The 20362-nt window shown below is 42.0% G+C and overlaps 2 protein-coding genes across 3 annotated transcripts; both read left to right on the top strand.

The window, feature by feature from the left end:
- NKAPL (NFKB activating protein like) lies at positions 1–4774 on the top strand. The gene has a single exon (XM_043450785.1). The coding sequence runs from the start codon at positions 160–162 to the stop codon at positions 1375–1377; it is 1218 nt and encodes a 405-aa protein (XP_043306720.1). The 5' UTR covers positions 1–159; the 3' UTR covers positions 1378–4774.
- A 2156-nt stretch (positions 4775–6930) lies between these two features.
- Positions 6931–18577, top strand: ZSCAN26 (zinc finger and SCAN domain containing 26). Of its 2 annotated transcripts, XM_043449698.1 has the most exons (5): positions 6971–7053; positions 10983–11147; positions 12328–12809; positions 13122–13239; positions 16689–18577. In XM_043449698.1, the coding sequence occupies exons 3-5, from the start codon at positions 12390–12392 to the stop codon at positions 17588–17590; spliced, it is 1440 nt and encodes a 479-aa protein (XP_043305633.1). In that variant the 5' UTR covers positions 6971–7053; positions 10983–11147; positions 12328–12389; the 3' UTR covers positions 17591–18577. The 2 variants fall into 2 exon arrangements, with proteins under 2 accessions (XP_043305634.1, XP_043305633.1); XM_043449699.1 differs by lacking the exon at positions 10983–11147 and having other exon boundaries at positions 6931–7053.
- Positions 18578–20362: the final 1785 nt, after the last annotated feature.

Here is a 20362-nt window from a genome sequence, read left to right as displayed (position 1 = left end):
TCTTGCAGCCTCACCTAAAGACAGACCTCACAGCCCACTCGCGGATAAGATCTTCTCCTGGCAACCGCCGGAAGCGGAAGTCGTGCGCCGGGACGTTGCTAGCGCGCCTGTGTGGGCGAGAATTGCCGGCCAGTCAGGAACGCTGTAGTAACCGCCAGTATGAAAAACCGGCCCATGGCGCATGTGTCCCAGTCCAGCTACCCAGAGGACACCCCGGGCTCTGGGAGACAGCGACGCAGCTCGTCCGAGAGCCCGCCATCCGCGCAGGTCAGACACTCCCCGTGGGGCAGCCGTACTCACTCACGCGACCGCGAAGGCCTCAGGCCTTCGTGGAGTGGTTCGGGTGCCGGAGCTTCTTACCCCTTTAGCCGCTCTGGGTCTCGAGAGCGGCCCCCCGGGCTCCGCAACTACGACTTCTCATCATCATCTTTCTCCTGTGGAGGGTACCGTTACTATCAACACCACTATGTGGGCGACCGGCAGTGGGCGGAGGACTGTGAGAAAGAGAAGGAGGAGAGCTATCGCCAGAGGCGGCTGAAAGAGAGAGAAAGGATTGGGGAGTTGGGAGCTCCTGAGGTATGGGGGCTGTCGCCAAAGTTTCCTGAGCCAGATTCTGATGAACACACCCCGGTTGAGGATGAAGAGGTAAAGACCAAGAAGAGCAGCAGTTCAGATTCCAGCTCCGAAGAAAAAAGGAAAAAGGCCAGTCGTTCAAAAAATAAGAAGAAAAGAAAGAAAAAATCCAAAAGAAAACATAGGACATATTCTGATAATACTGACAGTGATTCGGACTCCGACACTATTTCTAGCTCTGATGATGATAAAAAGAGAGCAAAAAAACTCAAGAAGAAAAAGAAACGCAGAGCTAAAAAGCCCAAGAAAAAGAAGACTAAAAAGACTAAAAAAGAATCCAGTGACTCAAGCTGTAAGGATTCAGAAGGGGAGTTGCCAGAAGACATCTGGATTGAGCAGTCAAAGACTGCAGATAACATGGATCTAATAGGTCCAGAGGCACCTATTATACACACCTCTCAAGATGAGAAACCTTTGAACTATGGCCATGCTCTGCTTCCAGGTGAAGGTGCAGCTATGGCTGAGTATGTAAAAGCCGGAAAGCGTATCCCACGAAGAGGTGAAATTGGGTTGACAAGTGAAGAGATTGCTTCTTTTGAATGCTCGGGTTATGTTATGAGTGGTAGCAGGCATCGCAGAATGGAGGCTGTGCGCCTGCGTAAAGAGAATCAGATCTATAGTGCTGATGAGAAGAGAGCCCTTGCATCCTTTAACCAAGAAGAGAGACGGAAGAGAGAGAATAAGATTCTAGCTAGTTTCCGAGAGATGGTGTACCGAAAGACAAAAGGGAAAGAGGATAAATAAGGACTTTTGTTCCATAGCAGGACTTTGAACAATTTTATATGACCAAAATTAAAAGGCTTTATGGTGCTGCTGTACCAACTGTAATTTCCTTGAGAAAAAGCTGCTTTTTGAGATTTTTTTTAACTATTTTGTTAATTTTGACTGTAAAAGTAATATGTGTACGTGTTTTTAAAAATATTCAAACACTACAGGAGGAGAGTCAGTAAAATGTGAGTCTTCTACTCCCATCCCTAATCCTTCCCTCCTAAGAAATCTCTTTTTGGCATTTTCTTTATCTATCCATGAGTCCTGTTTATGCACAAGCATGTGTATTGCAGGATAAAAGTTGGAGCTATTAACCTAAGGTGGTGGTGGTATTTTCCCTGTTGCTCTGACTTTTCTCTGTTCCAGGGCTTCATTTCCTCATGGAGCCATTCATTACTCAGGGAAAACCAGGAGAACTCCAGAAAGAACAAAGGATTCAATTGAGTGTGTATTTCTGGTTTGCGTTTAACAGAATTAAAAGTTAGTTTTATTGGCTCATTTTCCTCTTCTAACTTGTTTCCCTTAAATAATAGGCTGCCAAAGCTCCTGAGTTTGGTTATGTATTTCCTGGTCCACCTGTGAAGAGAGAAGGAAAATTTTTGTGTTGGCATTCCAAATAAGACTACTGAGACTCAGCCTAATTAGATTAGCTTAGGTCACATGCTTCCCCCAGACTTCCCCCCCCCATCCTTCCAGATATATCATTGCCCCGGAAATACAATGACTTACTCCTGCCTAGTTGCTCACCTTATGGGCTATGTGAGCAAGGAATGGATACCTGAGTATCCATATTAGAGTAATGTTAGGAAGGCAGGGGTAGGCAACCAACAGGTGCCCACTACAGTTCTGAATGACTTTTTAAAAAATGTATAGTACATGCGCTGAAAGCCAACATTTTCTTGAAAAACTTGTCTTTGACTATCAGAAGGCAAGGACCTGATTGAAAGAGTCCTAGGGTTTACCCATAAAAATAGACATTAAAAAGATAATGATCTAGAGTACTTGGGTATTCCAAGGAGTAGATTAGGTGCCAGCTAGAGGAGGAGGAGAAAGAGCAAAAGGAGGAGGTATAAAGAGATGGTTGGTAGAGCTCATGAGAAGATCAGATCAGGAAGGACCACGTGGACAAGAGAGTTAACGCGGAGAGACTGGCTAGCACCAGTGCTGGAAAAGACATTTAGAGTGAGCTCCACTTGTGGTCTATGATAAGACCTTAATTGTCATCTAGTGATATCTGAGCAAACTCAGACTTCAGTACAAATGAAAACTATCTAATTTGGATAAGCCCCTTTTCAAACCTCAAGACCCTGGAAAGCCCACAGAGCTGAAAGTGAAAGGATGTGGCTCTAGAATCTGGCAGGGCAGAGTTGATGTAGAAAGGCACTTTTACACCAGTATGTAACTTGACAGACACTGGATCACACTAGCTTGAAATTTTCCCAAAGAGAGTTGTGTGAAAGCCCTCTTGTTAGATATGTATATTTCCATTTATACCACACGATACAGAAGAATCTATACATAGCTTGGAGATGTTTTATATCAATGCATATAAATATATTTTTAATGACTTTATAGTATTCTAATGTTTGGGTGAACTATATTATATCTGATGTTTAAGATGTATTTTGCTATTATACAATACTTGTGAAAATCTTTGTGGATGTATGAGTGTTATCATCTGTAGTGTGCTCATCTAAAAATAGAATTAATTATTGGGTGAAAAAGAATGCTTTGTGTCATCTAAAAATGACCAGTTAGAAGTGGAATTATTGGATCAAAGGGAAGGTATGTACTAATACAAGTGCTTTCCATGTACTAGGCAATATAGCAGATACTAGGGATAAACCAAAAAGCAAATTAGGCTTGATACCTGCCATCATAGAATTTTACATGCTAACTGGGGAGACAGACTTTAAATAGTTAACAGACAAAGAATTATAAATTGTAGTATGCTATGAAGAAAAGAAGGGGCTAGAGCCAGAAATGGTGGATGTTTTTGATAGAGTGGTCAAAGTCTAAGAATATTACATTTAACCTCAAAGTGCTTTTAATAGCCATTGTAACATTGCATTCCAAAGAGGATGCACTGGTTTACACACTCACCTGCCAATATTGTATTTCTAAACCTTTTGAATCTGAATCTTTGCCAATCTGATAGGTGAAAATGGCGTTTCATTTTTATTTAAGAATATGGTTGAGTATGTATAATAATTGTAATTCTTTTGTGTGTGTGTGTGAATTATCCATATTATATATTTGTGTATTTTCCTACTGAGTTTCTGATGTTTTTCTTATTGATCATAAGAACTCTTCAAATAATAAATAAATCAGTTTGTTATTACAAAACTTGAAGATACTTCCCCCTTATTTGACTTTTGAATTGCTTTTTTGGGAAACACTTGATCATGTTGCCCGTTAAGCCCTAAAAACTCTAGTAGCCATTCAGTGAATTGTCTTTCTCACGTGAGGAAAAGATACAGCTCAGAAACTGTAGCTCCTAAGTAAACCAAGGTAAGGTTGGTGGACTTCTGTCTCTCTCTCTCTTTTGGCTGCACCAAGCTGCATGCAGGATCTTATTTCCCTCTGCACTGGAAACCTGGTGTCCTGACCCCTGGATCCCTTGGGAATTCCTCGTTTCTTTGCTCTTAACCTAATAAATTCAGCTGCATTTTTATGAAGATAGTTATGAAGTTTCACTGTCAAGCATGAGGGAGGTTTTTTGGTTTGAGATATGTGTATGTGTGTGTTTTTCCATATAAAGGAAGATGGAAGTTTTCCATCTATTCCTATTTTATTAGGAGTTTCCCCATTTATTCAGAAATGTTTGCTGAATTTTACTAAATGACTTTTTAGCATTTGTAGTTATTAGGCTATTAATATGCTGGTTTTAAAGTTATGGATTTCCTAGAATTAAACTATTGAGTTAAGTTTATTAAATTCATCTGGAAGTCTTTGATTGTTTAGAACAATGATTGACTACAAATTTTTCTATGTCATAATTCAAAGTAATGAATGAGTATGGGTGGAAGCAGAGAGAATAGTGGAAACAATCATTACAAAAAGATACTTGTATCTCATGGCTATAATGCAGTAGTGCCTCTACTGATCATATAGAAAAGGAAGCTTTTATTTTAAATATCGTGGACCTGGACCTGATGGAAACATATAGATGACCATTTTGTTTACAGAAATGAGGATAATCTTAGAAAATGAAAATCTCAAGTTCAAAAATTGATTTGTTTTATTAGTGAAATGTAGCTCTGTTTTGGTAAAAATGGTATTTTGATTTATTCTCACTTTATCTACCTGTACCGCTTCCAAAAAATACAGCCTATTTAAAAATGCACACCTTGAATTCTTATTAAAAAGTCCTTCTTTGTCTAGCTTCACTGTGTTTTTATTTTCATGGGATATCCAATGCAATGACAATAATCTCAGCCTTGATAATATGAGTGACATTTAAGCCAACCATGGTAGGGAGTTTGAAAGTGGGAATAAATGAATTAGGATATATTTGCTTCCTTTTAAAATTGAAATTTATGTTTACCTCTTGTATAATTTTTTTGAGGGAAAGCTCTTGAAAAAAAATGAGATACGTATTTTCCCTTCAGGACAGAATTATTAACTTTTAATTAGTAAAATATTCGCATTGATTGGATTTGTGACCCTAAGGAAAAGTTTTTAAGTATATACATTTTACTTTAACTTTTTTTAAAGTTAAACTTTTAAAAGATATTTTAAAGTTTTTGACACACAAGGGGAAAAAGAACTCTCCTGATAATGGAACTTTTTTTTTCTGTTACGATCATTTCAGGCTTGAAACAATATGAATTGTGTGATAAAACAATGGTTAGTAAGATATTTGTTTCAAAATTACCAACTGATTAAACCAGTTTGTTCAGATTTTTTAAAGGGTTTATTTTGTTCACAGATAATAAAAATACAGTTTGTGATGATGTGGGCAAAAGAGGGAATACTTCTCTTTTCTTTGGCACAATTTATTTTGGTAGTGACACCACCCTATCCCCCACCCCTACCCCTCACATACTTTGCAGAGAATAATGGTTGATTTATTCTCTCCCATGGTAATAGACTGTAATTGAGGAGGACCCTATGGGATCTTCCTGGTACAGATACCTCCCTCCTATCCTCTGCTGTAGCTCCTCTCTGATGTACATAGATAATAGTATCTGATGCACTCTCCTGGGTTGTTTTACAGATGCTAACATTACCACCAAAGGGAAGAACTGCAATACTTGATGATCCATGCCTCTAGACCTACAGGCCCTAAGTACCATAAAGGTGGCTCAGACTGCCTTATTTGCCTGGGTAAAGAATCTGCCTGCAACGCAGGAGACCAGGTTTGGATCCCTGGATTGGGTAGACTCCCTGAAGAAGGGTATGGCTACCCACTCCAGTTATTCTTGCCTGGAGAATTTCATGGACAGAGGAGCCTGACAGGCTACAGTCCATAGGGTTGCAAAGACTTGGACACAACTGAACAACTAATACTTAACTCAGTAGTAATGATGTTAACTGCTCTGTTACCTCAACACCAACCAGTCAGAGAACTGTGCAAGAGCTGATCAGGTTCCTGACAACCCTGCCTCCCTCACCTGACTTTTAAAAAATGCTTTGGTGAAACCCTTTGAGGAATTGGGGGTATTTTTGAGCACACACCAAGAGTTTTTTTTGCTTGGTCCTGCAATAAACCTCTCTGCTCCAAAACGCCCACATTTTGATTTCTTTGGCCTACTGCATCCGGCACACAACCTTTCATTTGGTAACATTCCTTAATTTTTTGTTACCTTAAACCTTGCAAATATACATTCATTGTATATTTGCATATGTACATAAATACATGTTCAACTTAAAAACACTTTTACATTTATTTTTGCCACTGTATTTGATAACTTTTTTAATTGGGGAGAATGGTAAAATATGTGTCCGTGTCTTAATTATGTGAGTGAGCAAAGTGGAATACCAGCTGTGATAACACTAAAATGAGCTGGCCTGTTTCCATGCGTGTGTATGTGTGCTCAGTCGTGTCCAACTCTTTGCAACCCCATGGTCTAAGGGCCACCAGGTTCCGCTGTCCATGGGATTTCCCAGGCAAGAATAGTGGAGTGGGTTGCCATTTCCTACTCCAGAGGATCAAACTTGGGTCTCTAAAGTCTCCTGCATTAGCAGGGGGATTACCCTAAGGTTGGTGATGGACAGGGAAGCCTGGGTGCGGCAATCCATGGGGTTGCAAAGAATTGGACACGACTGAGCAACTGAACTGAACTGAGGGCAACCTGGAAAGCCCCAAAACAAGCAAGGTTTCACGAATTTGCGTGTCATCTACATGAATGAAATAAATTTCGGGTTAAAATTTTAAGAAATCTAAAAACACACCTGGAGGCCCCTCACAGCCTCGGGGCACCCCTCCCAACCTCTGGACTCCGAGAGCGCTCAACCAACCAGCCTGAATTTGGCCTCCTCCTGGGAGGCGGGGGCAGGAGGCCGGAGCAGGAGGCCATCGAGCCGCAGTCCTCCAGCATTCCTAGAGCGACGGTCAAGTGCGCCGCGGAGCGAGAGCGGCTGCTCAGTAAAGAGCTAGCTAACAAGCTGCTTGGAAGCTTTTGGCTTTTCCCGTGGGTCCTTGGAGGGGTGAGTGGTGATTGTGCTCCAGTATGGGGAATAACTGCGGCCCGTGGGCTGGGGAGCAGCTGGTTCCTTGTGGGTGCGGAGAAGCCGTACCCAATGGAGGAGACGTGTGGACTCTGAGGCGGGGAGGACAGGAGATGTCAATCTTGGGGCCTAGGAGAGGGCTGATGCTGTGGTTCTAGTTATAGAGGCACAATCTTCTGCGTGTGTGTGTGTGTGTGTGTGTGTGTGTATTCATTGAGCTCAATTTTAATTATGTATAAAGTTAAGCCTTAGAAGGTGACGTCTGAGCAAAAGCCTGAGGGAGGTTTAAAAAACCTACGTGGCCTTTGCGGACACGAATTTTCTAGTAAGGAGCAACAGCAATGTAAAGGCGCTAAAGCAGAAACTTGCTTATATTCGAGGAGTAGCTGGGAGCCCAGAGTGGTTGGAGCACAGTGAACAAGGGGAAAGTGTGTAGAAAATGCTGTCAGAGAGATGCGGGAGGGGAGGAGGCCTGTATAAAAAGTGGGTATTGTGTAAGGAATTTGTTCATTTCTTGATGTGGAAAGAGTGTTCGGAAGGTTTTGAGCAAAGGAAAAACACCTGACAGGTTTTTAAGCATCTACAGCTGGGAACTCAAGAACAGACTGGAGAGCAAGATTGGAATTAGGTGACTCGAAGGCAGGAAAAAAGTTGATTTCTCAGCTTGAAGGATGTCAGGCAGGTGAATTCTCTTACTGGGGGAACGTCAGCCTTTTTGTTCTATCCTGGCTTTCACCCGATTGGATGAAGTCCACATACATTAATGAAAGCCATCTGCTTTACTCAAAACTCATTTAAATGTTAATCTCATCTGAAAACACCCACTGTAATGTTTGGCCAAATATCTGGGTACCCGGTGGTGCAGTCAAGTTGTCAAATAAAATTCACCATCATAATACCCAACTTTTTTCTGGCTAATGATCATTACTTCCATGGACATTTTTTCACTTCTTTTTTTTTTTATCTTTCTTTTTTCCCCCACTTCTTTTAAGAATACAGTTGACCCTTGAACAACACGGGTTAGCGGCCCATAGTGAAGTTGGAAATCCAAGTGTAACTTTACAGTCAGCTCTCTCTACTCACAGGGCCACATTGCAGATTTGGCCTATTTGAAAAAAAAGAAATCCATGTATAAGTGGACCCATGTAGTTCACTGTCCTGTTGTTTAAGGATCAGCTGCAGCAGGATTGGCGTTTTGGATTCTAAATCCTGTTTTGACAAATAAGTATCAGCTGGGAGTGATACTATATAACAGCGAACTGAATTTGGAACCTAATTGAGCACAGCCACTGAGTCAGGCTTTTTCATACTGATTCAGAAGTGTGTGCCAACAATTGGCAGATACTAATTCACTTATCTCTAGAGTCATTCAAGAGTCAAAATCAACAGTCCCCACATACCAAGAGCCTGTTCAAAAGATTGATGGTATAATTCTCTGAGTTTTGTTTTGTTTTTTAAGGTTGTGCTGGGTCTTCATTGCTGGGCGTGGGGGGTACTCTTCGTTGCAGTGCATGGGCTTCTCATTGAGGTGGTTTCTCTTGTTATGGAACACAAGCTCAAGGGCACATGGGCTTCAGTAGTGCAGCTTTGGGCTCAATAGTTGCCGTTCCTGGGCCCCAGAGCACAGGCGCAACAGTTGTGGGACACAGGCTTAGTTGCTCCGAGGCATGTGGGGTCTTCCCAGACCAGGGATTGAACCGATGTCTCCTGCATTGGCAGGCGGATTCTTAACCACTGAGCCACCAGGGAACCCTCTCTGAGTTCATTTTGACATGTTGCGTTTGATAGGCTTTTGTAAGGTGTCCAGGAACCGGATAGCCAGAAGAAAAATCTGTCACTCTTGAGAGGTCTGGGCGGAAAAATAAGGAAATCATTGGCATAAAGATAGTAATTGAACTTACAAACATACCTGTCCTCTATGTTACCCTCTGCTAGCTTAGGTCCTATTTCTCCTTTTCCTTTTAATGTCCTGTTTTTTGAAAGAGTAATTTTTGCTTACTTGTGCCATTTTTCCCATTTTCCTGTGGCTGGGTGATGTTCTCCCTATCCAATGACCAGAATTGCCTTTACAGAGGTTGCAGTGACCTCTGTTTGTTTGGTTTTTTTAAAATAATATTTATTTAAATAAAATTTATTTGCCTGTGCTGTGTCTTAGTTTTGACATGCTGGATCTTCCAGATGTGGCATATGGGATCTAGTGCTCCGACCAGGGATTGAACTTAGGACCCCTGCATTTGTTGTGAAGGGTCTTGGCTGCTGGACTGTCAGGGAAGTCACTGACTTGTTTTTGTTTTTGTTTGTGTGTTTTTTAGAAATACTGATATAGTTATGGGCTTCCCAGATGATTTAGCGGTAAAGAATTCACCTGCAGTGCAGGAGGTGCAAGAGACATGGGTTTGATTCCTGGGTCAGGAAGATCCTCTGGAGGGAGGACATGGCAGCCTGCTCCAGTATTCTTGCCTGGAAAATCCTGTGGATAGAGAAGCCTGGCAGGCTACAGTCCATAGGGTTGCAAAGAGTCGGATGCTACTGAGTACGGTATAGTTATGGACAAGGAGACATGGAAAGTTTTGGGGTTTTCTGTTTGTTTTGGTTTTTATTTTTGGCTGTGGATGGGTCTTCATTGCTGCATGCAAGGCTTTTTCTAGTTGCAGTGAGTGAGGACTACTGTCTCGTTGAGATGCCCTGGCTTCTCATTGCGGTGGCTTCTGGTTGTGGAGCACGCTCTCTCCGGTGAGGGCTCCGTTGTTATGGAGATTGGGCTTAGTTGCCCCAAGACAAGTGGGATCTTCCCAGAGCAGGTGGATTCTTAATCACTGGACCACCAGGGAAGCCCCTTTTTTAAATAAGTGCATATGTTAAGTTGTAGGTGAACTCATCTTACTGAAACATTTTACTCTTGAGGCTGCCTCTTTAAATTCCAGTTAGAAATCAGTTAGTTACTATTCTTTTTGGGGGGAGGTGGGGTGGTTCCAGTGCTGACCAAAAAACTTGCTAAACAAGGTCTAAAAGAGCTGTATTTAGTTATTATTCTTTATAATTACATATTATCTCATTTACCTCAAAACATGTCTCTGAATTAGGTATTATCTTCATTTTACAAATGAGTAAACAGTGTAGTGACAGAATTGGATTGGAACCCAGGCCAGTCTGAGGCTCAGGCTCTTTCCACCACTCCATACCTATAGAAATAGATCCCCTTGTCTCCTGGATTCTACTGTCTTTGTTTTTGTACCTTTCTGGTTGTTCTTACTTCTCTTCCTTACATGTAGGTGTTTCCCAGGTTCCAGCCCCACTTAGAATTTCCTCAGCCGTAACTAACAACTAGCCTGAACATGTGAGGTTTTCCAGCAGCTCTGTGCTCAGATTTTTCTCTGTCTGGAAAACCCTTTCCATATTTTCTTGTCTGACTTTCACATGTCTTTTAAGAGTCAGAAGGGCTCACCTTCAAGAGGCCTTTTCTGACCTGCTAATGGGGATTAAGTGTCTTACCACTGAGCTCTGCTAGCATCCTGTGTCTACCTTCACCGTGGCACTTAATACATTTAACTGTAATTGCTTATTTACTTGATTTCTTGTGGGGCAGAGAGCTACAGAGGCCAGAGGTTCTTTCATCTCTGTATCTCCAGCAACTAAAAGAGTGTGGTACCTAGACAATAAATGAGGTAAATTGTGAACATCCTTATGTTCTTTTAGTTAATTCCGATAGTGGCTTTAATGAATGAACATACGAACAGTTTTATTCATTTTGTGTGTGTTTTCTCCCTCTCAAAATATGGAGAATTTTCAAATCTACTGAGAAGTTGTAAGAATAGTATGGTCAATACTAAATACCCCTCATATAGCAGCTTTTGTCAACTTCCTGCTACGTTTGTGTTTTTTCTCTTTCTCCACATACCTCTCCACAGACTCCCCTCTCCTTGCAACATTTGAAAATAAGTACCGTCTCCTGAGAATAAGGCTATTCTCTTACATGACCACAAAACTGCATCCCACCCGAGGAGACTCTCAGATCTGCACACTTCTGTGAAGGGCCAGAATAGCTGAGCTGTGCAGGTGGTACAGTCTCTGTGGTAATGCCAGTTGATCCTTGAACAAAAGGGTTTGAACTACATGGGTCCACTTATACGTGGGTTTTTCCAGTACATATAGCACATGTATTTTCATTTTACAGATCTTTAAGTGGGGGAAAGTTTGTGTTTGGTTAGAAATCATGTGGAGTCAAAAGAACTAGAGTTTGAGTCCTGATCCTGTTGAAGCTGTTTTAGCTTCTTACTCTTGCTCACCTATCAGTTCATTTTTGCAGCAGAGATAGTAAGTAGCACACAGATTTTTGGATTTTTGACTGAGCAGGGATCAGTGCCCCATTAAGTCCTCAGTCCTGCTAGTGTATTTCTGAAAGCAGATGTAAACACTATCTACCAAATGGGTTTGGCTGTATTCCAGTAAGAAAAAAATCAATCTTCCCTGTTGGTTCAGTGGGTAAAGAGTCTGCCTTCAATGTTGGGAGACTCGGGTTCGATCCCTGCTTCCAGTAAAACTTTAGGTACAAATACAGCCTTCGGGCTCTATTTGGTTTGCCTATATATTATTCAGATTTCTGAATTCTTCTAAACATTTGTGTTTTTTTTTACTCAAGAGCAAATTTCACTTGTTACGTTTTGCTGTATCTCTTTAATCTAGAGAAATACCTTTCCCACACTCTTTATTTTAATGAAATTGGTGTTTTGAAAAGTGCATACCTCGTAGATAAGCTGCATTCTGGACATCTCTGAAAGTTTCCTTATTATTAGATTCATGTTAAACACGTCTAGTAAAAATGCTGCATAAGTGATTAAGGCAAGAGGTCAGTTATCTTCCTCTTGGTGTTGCTAGGTTTCATTTGACTGCTGGATAGTGCCATTCTTCCCTTTGTAATTCATAAGCACTCAGTGTGGTGATTCTTTGAGGCTGAGATTATCCTTTCCCCTTACTCCTTTTTATCCAGTGATTTCACCCATTTGTGGTCCTTGATTGAGTCAGTTATTTCATTAAGGGCTACAGAATGGTGATTTTTCAAATCTGTTATTTATGCTGTTAGCTGGCGATCTTTGGTAAAGCAGTCTTCTCCTTTTGTATGGTTGTTTCAGAGGGAGAAGAAATGGGTAGTAATTATTGGAAATGTATAAATCCAACAAAGGGGTATTGCTATTGCAGTTATTATCATTACTACTACTATCACTGTTTCTGTGATTCTTGTTATTACATTTTCAGGGGTATCCCTGAGGAGGCAGTCAAAAGAAAGTTGCCCAAAATAGAGCAGTCTGAAGGTGGGGATGGCGACAGCCTGGGGCACCATTCCTTCCCTGGCTCCTGTGAACCTGAAGAAGGAGGGGCTTCGGGTGGTGAAGGAGGATCACCTCTCTGCTCGGGAACAGGGAGTCAAGCTGCAGGGAAACGGCAGAGGCTTCGGGCAGGAGCCCTTGTGCAAGCAGTTCAGGCAGTTGCGCTATGAAGAGACCACAGGACCTCGAGAGGCGCTGAGCCGGCTCCGGGAGCTCTGCCGACAATGGCTACAGCCTGAGACCCACACCAAGGAGCAGATCCTGGAGCTGCTGGTGCTGGAGCAGTTCCTGACCATCCTGCCCGAGGAGCTCCAGGCCCGGTTGCGGGAGCATCACCCGGAGAGCGGGGAAGACGCAGTGGTGTTCCTGGAGGATTTGCAGCCAGAGCTGGGAGGAACAGGACAACAGGAGGTAAGGGTCAGGTGTGCCCTTTTGCAAGAAAGCAGGAGTTGACACGCTGGGCCAGAGCCGTGGCCCTGACTTCAGCAGTGGGAGGATGCTCAGCTGGGGTTCAGTTTCTTTGCAGTCTGGTTGTTTCTTGCTGAAGCTCTTACCTCAGCCACCCTGCCTCTGCTAGGAGGAAACTGAATGTGGAGCCTCCAGGTTCTCCAGCCTCTTTACTTTGCCCTTCTGTGGTTTCTCTTCGCTTCCTTTTCTAAACACTGAAGTGTTTTTCTGCACAGCAGTTTCCTTCTAAACCCATGTATACCTAATCACCCCTAGGACCCAAACCAGGCGAAGAAACAGGAAGTGCTCATGGAGGAGACAGCGCCTGGAAAAGCCGAGCCGGAGCGGCAGGTCCAGCCTGAAGGTGACATCCCACAGCCGGAGGGAGAGAAGGGTAAGAAGACTGCATCTTCGCATGCGAGATGTGGCGGGCTTTGTGGTTCTGCCCAGAGGCCTGGCTCAGCACCCTTGGCATTTTGCTTTTTTGTTTTTGTTTTGAGTCAGGTTTATTGAGGTTAGTTTACATGCAGTAAAATTCACTCTTTGTAAGTGTACAGGCCAATGAGTTTTCACAAACATGAAATAATTACAGTTGTCTAATCATCACCACAATCAAGACAGAAAAGTTTCCATCTCCCCAGACATTTCCTTTTTCCCTAACCCTTGTTTCTGTTTTTGAGCGTTTCTAGTTTGGGTATTTTCTGTTTAATTAAAACTGAATCCTTCTCCTGTGTGAACCTTTACCTTCCTCTTCTCCCCGTTACTGGGGGGCAGGGGTGTGAATTAAAACGGAGTGCTTGTTTCTCTCCCAAGGGAGAGAATTCCAGCCGCATGATTCACTACTTATTTTTTCTTACCACCTTCCAGTTGTTGTAAATGACTACTGCCTTTTATTTCTAAATGTTGTGTGGATTTTCTTTCTTTCTTTTTCTTTTGTTTTTTTTTTTTTTTTGCTCTAGCCTCTGAAATCTCTCTTTCTAATTTCTATCCCTTTCATTCTTCTCCTCTTTCCAGTCTGATACAAGCCCTGTTTCTCTTTTTTGTTTTACCATCTGTCATCTTGGTGCTTCTGCTAAAGTTAAATTACCTCTTGTTCATTCTCCGCCATTTTAACACAAATTCATTACTGTTGCTCCCCTCCTTGAAGACCTTCAATGAACTAAGAAACAACCCACCACCTTCAATCACTCCCAATAACTCTTAACAGAAGCCTCACCTGGCATGCTCCGGCACTTGGGGACCTTGCAGCCTCGTGTTCCCTGACATAACCAGCTTGCCCCAGTTTGCTGGAGACTTTTCATTCCGACTGTTCCATGTGCTGGGAAACCCCTCATTCCCAGACACACTGGGACAATTAGTCATCCTTGGTTCCATCGGCTGTCATGTGTGTTTCTCCTCATGCTGAATCCATTTCCCATTTGCTTCTTGTCTGTCTGGAATACTTTTTCCTCACTCTCCCTGGCTAATTCCTACTCCTTCTTCACAGCTAGCTTAGATATTGCTTTCTCGGTCCTTCCTAAATCCCTCCAAGTCTAGACCAATTTCCCCACCTCTGCTGCTAAAGCTACCATAGAACTGACCATATTATATTAGAATTGCTGGTTTACTTCTCCTTTCCTCCTGCCAGACCCAAAGGACAGGGCTTTGTTTTGTCTCCTGAGTCTGCTACCATCCCTCGCCTAGAGTAGACCTTCAGTATATATCTATTTGATGAATGGCTGATTTCAATTGTAAAGCCTTCTTTTACTTACTACCTGGTTCCCCTGCAGTTTCTGAGTCTGCTTCAAAATTCCTCTTCTTCTGGAAGCTTTCTGAGTAAAGTAGCCAAAAGAGAGAGGTCTATTTTTTCTAAACAGCCTTGCAGAAATGAATCTATGCCATGTAATCAATGACGGGTATATATTTTAAATACAAAAAGTAGATTTAGCAACAAGTAGATTCTTGAAATTGTTCCTTACCTTCTAGATCTGTTGAAAAATGTTATTTTACACTCAAAGTTCAGGTGGTTTTTCAGTGTTGGAGGCCCCTGCATTCCCTTTTAGTTGTGTGTGTCATTCTGTCCTCATGGAAAAGACTATTCTCTCACTCCCTCCCCATGGGGGCTATTCATCCTCTTGCCAAAGGCCTTTACACCCAATCAGGTTTCTAATGTTTCTACTCTGCCTGCCCAACATGTGCTTTTACTTTCTCTGATACCTCCTCCCCCCACCCTTCATTTTCACTTTCTCATTTGCTCTCACTTTTGAAATGTTCTGCTTGCTGTCTTTATCTTGCTCACACAGAGTAAGCTTCATTTGTTTGTTATTAGTGCTGCTTAGACTCTCTCTCTCCCTCTTCTATTTTCCCCATCCACTCCTCCTTTTACTCTCATTCTCTCATTTACTCTCATTTCCATCCCATTCATGCTCCTGGACTTCATGCTCCTATCTGCTATTCCCTCTCACCCTCTCCCTGGTGTCTGAGCTAAGTTTTTATTCAGCAAACATTGTTTATTATCTCTTCTGTGCCACATCTATAAGCAAATTATTAAAGCAATGAACTATAGTGGATCTACTGAACCACACAGGAAAGCAGTTACTGCTGTCCAAGGAGATCATGAAAGGCTGAGACATTTTTGTAGACTTCATGTTGCCCTCAAGGTCTTGTGGCCCAATGTTTTTTTGATTTATTGGTGAGGACACTGAGCCCAGAGGATTTAAATCACCTAAGAAACACAGCTAATCAGTGATAAAATTGGCACCATGTCTTCATTTCCAGTTCATTTCTTCATTTCTGATGCTATCCCTTTCTCTTATTTGGCCTGGGTATTTAATTGACCTAGCTTTCTAATTTCCACATGGCAGACTGTTATCAAGAACATACAGCCATCAGCTGTATGAATCAGTTGTGAATCAGTTGTATATATATCCACACTTATAAATTTTTTATTGGTGTCTAGTTGATTTCCAATGTCATGTTAGTCTCAGGTATATAGTTTGGTGAATCAGTTAATGCATATTCATATGTCTCTTCTTTTTTGGATTCTTTTCCCACACAGGCCATTACAGAGTAGAGTTCCCTGTGCTATATAGTAGGTCCTTGTTTGTTTAATCTCACTTTTAAATACTTTCAATTGTATGTTCTTTTCAAATCCTGCAATTCTATATGCTTTTTCTTCAATTTTTTGACCAGTGATCTCATCATTTTGCCTAAATGAACTGAAGTTTTTTAAGTAATACAGCCATTATAAATTATTCAAATACTTAAGTTGTATAATATGTTCTTGTTTCCTGATTTTAGCAAAAAGCTCTCAAAGGTAAAATTGCAACAGTCATTTTTTTTCTTCTGTGTTGCTGCTATGCCTGGCACAAACTTTACGTTATTTTCCCACTACTTGTTTATAATTCTGTCTCTCCTTTCAAAAAAGAGTTCATAAAAAATAAGTAAGTTTTTATCCTACTTGATAACCTCAGTGCCTACAGTAATGACTGGCATTTAGGATGGGTTTAGGAAGGAAGGAGTGAAGGCAGGAAAATGTTCCGTATTTTCTTCACTGAAGCCATAAGCAGATTTAAAAAAAAAAGAGAACATAGAACTAACTTTTCTCTGTATGTATATATGCATATGTATCACATGATTAACTTCAAACCATTTAGAATAAGTCGTCTCTCACCATAATCCTCCCAAAGCAGCCACTGGGAAACATTTTCCTATGTATCATTCCATGTATGTTCTGTGCAAACACAAGCATCCACATTTCCATTCTGCACATGTGGCTTAATTCAGTTTTATCCCCCTAATTGCAAATTCCTTTTCCTGAGCACCAAAAAACAAGTAATTGGTATTATGTACTTAATGTTTCAGGTGAGGAGAAAAGGATTGAGAATGGGAAGTTGGTTGTAGAGACAGACTCCTGTGGAAGAGTGGAATCATCTGGGAAACCATCTGAACCCATGGAGGTTCATTACAAGGACTCTAACTTGGATAGGCAGCAGGCTGAGCCCAAGGAGAAGACTGACTGTAAATGCCCAGAATGCGGGCAGGGGTTCATCCAGCACTCAGACCTGATTAAGCATGAAAGTTCACACACGAAAGAAAAGCTCTGTGAAGCTGAAGTGTGTCAGAGTTCTAGTCTTCCTGGACATCAGAAAATCTGCTCTAGAGAAAAAGGTCATCAGTGTCATGAATGTGGGAAAGCCTTTCAGAGAAGTTCACACCTTGTCAGACATCAGAAAATCCATCTTGGTGAGAAGCCTTATCAGTGCAAGGAGTGTGGAAAAGTCTTTAGCCAGAATGCAGGCCTTTTGGAACATCTCAGAATCCATACTGGAGAGAAACCTTATCTATGTATCCACTGTGGAAAGAACTTTCGGCGCAGCTCCCACCTTAATCGACACCAGAGAATTCACAGTCAGGAGGAGCCCTGTCAGTGCAAAGAGTGTGGGAAAACCTTTAGTCAGGCCCTTCTCCTCACCCACCATCAGAGAATCCACAGCCACTCCAAAAGCCACCAGTGTAACGAGTGTGGAAAAGCCTTCAGTTTGACCTCAGACCTTATTCGACACCACAGGATTCACACTGGAGAAAAACCTTTCAAGTGTACTATTTGCCAGAAAGCCTTCCGATTGAACTCACATCTCGCTCAGCATGTGAGAATCCACAATGAGGAAAAACCCTACAAGTGTAATGAATGTGGAGAAGCCTTCAGGCAGAGGTCCGGTCTTTTTCAACATCAGAGATATCACCACAAAGACAGACTGGCTTGATGAAGTGTCCTCTCCTTATGGACCATCAGAGACAGTACGTTAATAAGCAGCACTTCAGGAAAAGTCATTCTAGCCAATTCTGGCAGAGAACTTGGGGGCCAAGTTGAAGGCTTTCTGCCTGCACGCTTATTTTCCTTGTAGTCAGCTTTGGGCCTCAATATTTTGACCCTAGATGGTACTGTGGGATCAAAGGTAAAAGCATTCTTCGCTGCAGGACTTCTCAGAGCCTTTAATATGGTAAATGTGTAGTTATATGTCTCCAAGTAGCAGAGAGCCTCATGATCAAGGGCTTGAAGTCATCAATGCGTCAAGTGTGTATAGATTTATAGGTTTAAGCAGAAAAGAGGGTTGATATTTTTGCACATGCTGCAGCAGCAGTCTCCTATACAAAAAAAAAAAAAAAATGACTTTGGAATACCACACTGAAAGGTACCTTTAAAAATTTTTTCTTTTTTTTTTTGCTGCATTGCACAGCACATGGGATCTTAGTTCTCCGACCAGGGATCAAACCCATGCCCCCTGCATTGGGAGCGCAGACTTCCACTGGACTGCCAGGGAAGCCCCTCAAAGGTATCTCAAAGTGCAGGTTATTAATGGTGAACTTTTTTCCCCACTGATTTTACTACCCCATTCCCTACCCCAATCACCAGAAGCATTTTGGAAAGCAATGATGATTTAATTTTACCATTTCTCAGCCCCATCCCTGCCGTATATATCTCACTGATTCAAATTAGAAACTAAAGTTTTATTTAGACTATGGAAGAGATTTGGTAAATTATTTGAATGAACCAGGCTGAATTAATCCAAGTAGCAACTATCTTACTTGATAACTTCAGTGTTAGTATAGTGGCTGCTGCATAGAAACTTTGATAAATGTTTGGGGAAAGAAATTGGATTTTTTTTTCCTTTAATATTGATGATGTAATTTTAAAATGCTGTTTGTTCTGGAATTTTGAAAGTCAAGTAATAAAATCAGCTTGGAAGAGATCATGATCGTCACATTGTGAATGCCAAAATGTCATGGTAATGGTGAAGACTAGTAAGCTTAGGGGAGTCTGACTTCTGAATATGTCACCAGGATGATAAACATCACTTGCTGATTGGTGGCAGCTGCTTGGGGTACCGGTGTCTGGAAAAGACTTCTTAGTCTGTCATGTGAGTGGGAAGACTGCTGAGCCCTCAGGTTTTGCTAAGGTTTTGTTCAGCTGCATATAATTCAAACACAAAAAGTGGGACTAACATAATAAAAGTTTGTTTTTCTTTAAATAGAAAAGGCCAGAGACAGCAGTCCAGGCCTGGAAGGTGGTTCTCTGACATCACTAGGGGCCCCAGCCTTTGCCTTTCATGCCATCATTCCTTAAAGTCATCATATGATGATCCTTGATGGCTGCTGAAGCTCCAGCAATCACATACAAGATGCGGACAGAAGGCAGAAGGACAGAGGTGCCTCCCCGTCAGTCAGCTCCTTTTAAGCAGCTTTCCCATAAATCACTTCAGCACATATATCATAGGCCAAAACTAAAGAAAGGGAAACTGGAAAGTATATCTTATTCTGGGTTTCAGAGTGTCCAGCTGAAAATCAGGCTTCTGTCACTAAGAGTAAAGGGGAGGATGAAGGCTGAAATAGGCACTTAGGAGCCTTTGATCCACTTCCCACTGTGATCGGACTCGGTGCAAGCTGACCAGAAGCAACAATTAATGCCATTTTCTGGAGAAGGACCAAATCTGCAGGAGAAGCAGCTGTAATTTTTCAGGAAATTTAATTTTATGGAAAGTCAGTCATATTCCATTGCTTAAGAAGCCATAAGGTATGTATCTTTTATTCTGCTTTTATTAGTAAAAGTAAGTTGATACCAGGGAGTTTTCCAAGAGTTTTGAGGGGTGTGCTGAGGTTAATACCTAAACATTTAGCTCTATGTCATAGTTTAGATCTATTTGATTCTACTCAGTTAAGGAAGTAACCTGAAATATCTTTAGTCTCATTAAAGAGTGATGATAATGAAAAGATTCGACGTATGAAGAAGTATATACCCTTCAGTTCAGTCGCTCAGTCATGTCCAACTCTGTGACCCCATGGGCTACGGCATGCCAGGCTTCCCTGTCCATCACCAACTCCCGGAGCTTGCTCAAATTCATGTCCATCAAGTCGGTGATACCATCCAATCATCTCATCCTCTGTCGCCCCCTTCTCCTGCCTTCAGTCTTTCCCAATATCAGGGTTTGTTTTTTTTTCCCCAATAAGTCAGTTCTTTGCATCAGGTGGCCACAGTATTGGAGCTTCAACTTCAGAATCAGTCCTTCCAGTGAATATTCAGTACTGATTTCCTTTAGGATTGACTTCTCCACATGGAGAAGGAAATGGCAACCCACTCCAGTATTCTTGCCTAGAGAATCCTGTGGACAGAGGAGCCTGGTGGGCTGCTGTCCGTAGGGTCACATATAGTCGAACACGACTGAAGTGACTTAGAATGCATGCGTGCTTTGAAGAAGGAAATAGCAACCCACTCCAGTATTCTTGCCTGGAGAATCCCAGGGACAGAGGAGCCTGGTGGGCTGCCGTTTATGGGGTCGCACAGAGTTGGACATGACTGAAGCGACTTAGCTGAAGCTTCCACAAGCCTCTTATCCTTATCCCTCAGAGGGTAGAGAGAATGGAAACCACGATTACAGAAAACTAACTAAACTGATCACTTGGATCACAGCCTTGTCTAACTCAATGAAACTATGAGCCATGCCGTGTTAGGGCCACCCAAGACAGACGGGTCATGGTGG

The sequence above is a fragment of the Cervus canadensis genome, chromosome 28 (genome assembly GCF_019320065.1).
Source record: "Cervus canadensis isolate Bull #8, Minnesota chromosome 28, ASM1932006v1, whole genome shotgun sequence".
In the NCBI taxonomy this organism is placed as follows: Eukaryota; Metazoa; Chordata; class Mammalia; order Artiodactyla; family Cervidae; genus Cervus; species Cervus canadensis.
Note: the sequence above shows the minus strand (reverse complement) of the source record. Positions and strands in the feature narration are given on the sequence as shown.

Bases quoted from the DNA above. Each gene is read 5' to 3' on its own strand.
- NKAPL (XM_043450785.1), top strand. From the start codon at position 160: ATGAAAAACCGGCCCATGGCGCATGTGTCCCAGTCCAGCTACCCAGAG.
- ZSCAN26 (XM_043449699.1), top strand. From the start codon at position 12,390: ATGGCGACAGCCTGGGGCACCATTCCTTCCCTGGCTCCTGTGAACCTG. The intron at 12,810-13,121 runs GTAAGGGTCAGG...AATCACCCCTAG, and splicing joins GAGGAACAGGACAACAGGAG to GACCCAAACCAGGCGAAGAA. The intron at 13,240-16,688 runs GTAAGAAGACTG...TTAATGTTTCAG, and splicing joins ACAGCCGGAGGGAGAGAAGG to GTGAGGAGAAAAGGATTGAG.